This window comes from Eurypyga helias, unplaced genomic scaffold, assembly GCF_000690775.1.
Source record: "Eurypyga helias isolate BGI_N326 unplaced genomic scaffold, ASM69077v1 scaffold18514, whole genome shotgun sequence".
NCBI classification, from domain to species: domain Eukaryota; kingdom Metazoa; phylum Chordata; class Aves; order Eurypygiformes; family Eurypygidae; genus Eurypyga; species Eurypyga helias.
In genome coordinates, this window is record NW_010245883.1 from 29,869 (window position 1) to 34,278 (window position 4,410).

Consider the following 4,410-nt stretch of genomic DNA (forward strand, 5'->3'; position numbering starts at 1 on the left):
GCCAGGGCTTCCCGGAGAAGTCCCCGGGTGTCTGCTCGGCTTAGGGCAGCTCCACGCGGTGCAGGTGGCTTTATTCCCAGGTTAAACTGCTCCATGGCTGGCATTGGAACATGTTGAAAACTTAGTGCTTCCTGTCATGTACGTTATTTACGATGTTCCTAACTCCTCATCTTGCAGTATTCATCTTGAAGAACAGTACTGATACTTTAGTTTTCGACCAAGAAATATAATTGTAGTTGTTCTCATTAACCTGACCTGTAAGCCCTGCCGATTGCACTGGAAGGAACCCGTGGTTTTATCATTTACACTTCCATTCCTAGCATTTAGGGGGTTTTCTGCTGGAACAACAGGGGGTGTAAAGGTCTCAAAGCAAGCACAGAGGTGATACACAAAAGTGACACCGATTCCTTTCACAGTATTGGGGATTGAGGCTTTTAGTAGTTCTGCCATGTAACAGTGAAATGCAAAATTGAAGTGAGGACCACGTGGATGGTGCTCGGTTGGTGTGAGATCCCAGCTCTGGAAGACTTGCAGTTCGTTTTAGTGGGGTTCGTTCCCTCTCTATAGCAGGATAATTTCATCTACTGTATTTTATGGTTTGCATTCTCTGCTCCAGCAGCCCTTATTTTCCCAACAGGACATTGTTCTGTGGGGCAGACTGCAGAACACCCCTGTACTGGATGGAACAGGGAAAGTCTAAAGTGCAGCTTGTAAAATCCAGGGCCTGGCTAGAGAGAGGAGTTGGAAAGACGGCCTCTGTCTGTGTTTGGTGTGCGTGTTACAGACCCGCAGGCTACACATACAGTATAGCTACACACCTACATAACTTTTCAGGGACACTGTTGCTTACGTTGGTTTGGAGATGGGTGTCAGTCAAGTAAAAGCGACAGGATGGCGAGGAATGTGTGTGCAACTGCCGTGCGTCTGTGAGCAGCGTGTTCCCCTACCCCTCTCCATGCAGGAGCCCAGCGCGGAAGCCTGGCAATTTCTCAGTGAGCAGCTGACATGTTCTGTGCTGGTAGTAGTAGTAGAAACCAAACAAAAGCTCTTCACAGCATTTTACACCCCTACTGTCAACAAATATTGTACAGACAAGTTGAGGTACAGCTGAGCCTGGTGCCCAGGTGGTGAATTCCAAAACAGCTCAAGTTTTGAATGCCTTCGGGGAGGGAACTTGACTGAGCAGAAGAGAGACGGCTGTAATTTCTCAGTAGCTGCCAGAGATGAGCTTCTGAGATACTTGGCCAATTATTTTATTGAAATATTTATGTCTAATAAGTTGGCTCTTAACCACTGCTGCATCTAGCTATATGACACCTCATTGCAGCTTTCCAGTATCTGAAGGGGGCCTACAAGGGTACTGGGAGAGGACTTTTTACAAGAGCCTGTAGTGATGGGACAAGGGGTAATGGGTATAAATTGAAATCAGGGAGGCTTAGATTAGATGTCAGGAAGAAATTCTTCCTGGAGAGGGTGGTGAGGCACTGGAACAGGTTGCCCAGAGAAGCTGTGGATGCCCCATCCCTGGAAGTGTTCAAGGCCAGGCTGGATGAGGCTTTGAGCAACCTGGTCTAGTGGAAGGTGTCCCTGCCCATGGCAGGGGGGTTGGAACTAGATGGTCTTTAAGGTCCCTTCCAACCCAAACCATTCTATGATTCTATGATGCCCCTTCACAACTTTAAAACCTTCAAATCAGTCTCTATTTTTTATGAGAAGCAACTTTCTCACTGAAGAAAAACAATGAGGATATATTGCCAGGGAGCTAACTGGTGACAAGGAAGGAAGGAAAAACAATCTGTCACAGGCTGTCTTTCGGTCCTGGCTGCAGCGCAGCTTTATGCTCACCGGCATACTACACATGTTGGATGCTGCTTTCTCAGAGCCCTCTCGAGTTCATTCTTTTAAATAGCATTTTCTTGCTGCATGCCAGCTATCTCAGAACTCCTCCATTAGCCAAATGTCAGCTGTGGCCAGGGAGTGTAATTGCATATTGTAAAAGCAGGAAGGGGAGGTGAGGAAGAGAAGAGAGTGGCTGCTTTGCCTTTTACTCCATTGGAGAAGTACTTGAAATTCCTCACATTCTTCTCCCGTTAACAGTATGTTTACTTTTCATCACTGGGTTATTAGGATTAACAAAAGTCATTGCTTCAAGCTCATTTAATTTGATTTTAGTGAAAGCAAACTACCTCCTGCAGACTGTAGGAAACATTCTTCTGCCACAGAAATGTATTAATTTGCAAAAAGCAGCCATCAAAAACTGAGAGACCTGTACCACTTCCACTCCATGTTCAGCATCACCCGTGAGTGTGCTGCATTCTAATGAAGTACCTTGTGGTGCAAATTCCAGGATGGTTTGACAGTCTAATTTACGTACCAAATATTCTATTTCAACACCGAGAAGCTTTTGCCATGTATACTCTCGGGAGCGTGGGGTTGCAGCCACCACCCACCGCTTCAAAACGTCATGCACCCCAAGAGCTAGGCTCGGCTTTCCCGTTCATTGCTGCAGCTGTAGTAGAGCTTGATTTTGTTCTCAGAGAATCTAAACTTCTCACAAGTCAGTTTTCACAGAAAGCTGTTGCATTTGCTGCATTCAAATCTGGTGCCTACCAGAACGCTCTACTAAGAATAGTTAGGTAAATATTTCTTTATTAAATGATTAATTCCATAAATAAATTCTTTTAATTCATTGAATATAAAATTAAAATCATTTACAACTCCAGTATTACAGGGGCTGGAAGGGGTAAAAAATAAAAAAAAATAAACTCAGAGAAAACCAAAAAAAGCTACAGTTTGATAAATAAAGATACTCAGCTTTAAAACAACTGATTTCTGTTTGCTGTTAAACTACAGTTGGTACATAATAGCTGCCACTGTGAACACCCTACAAGTGCCCACCTCAGGAAGGAATGTAACTTCCAATGTGGTTAGGAAAGGGTGGGAGAAGATGGAGGGAGGGGGAGAAGCATAGTGTTAAATTGAACAGGATAGAAAAAAGGAAGTTTTCATAACCAGAACAAAACATTTATCTGATCACTTACAAACAGAAAACAGTATATAATTAGATAAGGTGCTCCAAAAAGAAGCAGTGAAGTTGCTCCAGTATTATGAAGCTTTAAGTATGCTTAAATCTCTGTGGCATTAGTGTCCAGTTGCACAGTGCACTCTTGTAACGTCTCAATGTTGCCCTCAAATGGGCAAGGCACCATTTCCATCAAAGGTCCTTTCTCCAGGGCTGGTTACTTCGAAACTCTGTTTAGCTTCCCACCCCCAACACACCTTAGTCCCTAAACTTGTGGATGTCGTTAACCAGTCTGTAGAAGGGATATGCTTCATTGGCGTGCGGACAGTTGTAGTTGCACCGGCAGGACTGGATCATCATGACGCTCTTGGTGAAGGATTCCCCGTCATCGCAGTGGAACCTGATCTTGACAGTCCTGGTCTGCTGGGGCGTACAGCACCTGCCGTCCACGCAGGAGCCACAGTACTTGGGGCGGTACTTCTTCACACTGGAACACCCGGCGTAAGTAAACTTCACTGGGGATGGGGACTTCCTCGTCTTGGTGCACTTTTTTCCCTTCTGTAAAGAAGAGGCAATAATATCATTAGGAGGAGATTCTTCCCCAGCCTTTACCCTCTACCCGAAGCAGTTGGGAAAGAAGAGGAGCACCAAAGAGCCTGTGTTTACCTTCAGGGAGGCGTAGCTAGGCTGGCCACATGGCCTCACTTCACATATCCTGGTCTCTTTGAGGAGCCTGCAGTCGGGATTGTCGTTGGTAACCCTCGTGGAGATGCCAGTGCCACACGTCTTCGAGCACTGGGACCAGGAGGTTGTTTGCACAATGCATTTGGGGTTCTCAAAAGCTCGGCTTTGTGGCTCGGATCCAAAAACTGGGAAAGAAAAGGAGGGCTTAGCCTAGATAGAAACTCAGCGAGGGGATCTTTCTTCCCACCGAGGTCCGAGGCATCACACAGCCGTCCTCCCGCCCCCGCCCCCTGAGCTGTCACACATCAGCCCGTACTCACCAGGTAGCATTTTCAGGCCTCCTTTCACAATGGCAATCAGCTCGTTGTTCCTGGTTAGCTCGCCTTCGGAATCATCCAGGCCAAACTCTTTGCTGAAGAAGCCTTCCAGCGCATCCTTGCTTTCGTCACAGACCCACTCCTCGCAGCACTGCCCGGGCACTTTGACCAGCCTGGGGCTGGGACAGCCCAGGTTGGGAAGCGAGAGCTCCTGCGGGCAGAGCGGGATGCAGCCCACGGCTCCGTCGATGCACGTACACTGGTGTTTGCAGTTCGGCTGGAAGCTTTCGCCGTTCTGGTAGATTTTGGAGTTATATTCGCACGGTCTCCCCTCGGACTGTGCTGCGGAGATCACGGAGAGGGGGAGGAGGGAGTGAGCGGTGGGCA

General features: G+C 47.2%; 1 protein-coding gene across 1 annotated transcript; it reads right to left on the minus strand.

Moving 5' to 3' along the window:
- Positions 1 to 2,638: 2,638 nt before the first annotated feature.
- Positions 2,639 to 4,367, minus strand: CYR61 (cysteine-rich, angiogenic inducer, 61). The gene is made up of 3 exons (XM_010150227.1): positions 4,027 to 4,367; positions 3,689 to 3,891; positions 2,639 to 3,580 (listed from the first exon to the last, which is right to left on the minus strand). The coding sequence occupies exons 1-3, from the start codon at positions 4,034 to 4,036 to the stop codon at positions 3,281 to 3,283; spliced, it is 513 nt and encodes a 170-aa protein (XP_010148529.1). The 5' UTR covers positions 4,037 to 4,367; the 3' UTR covers positions 2,639 to 3,280.
- Positions 4,368 to 4,410: the final 43 nt, after the last annotated feature.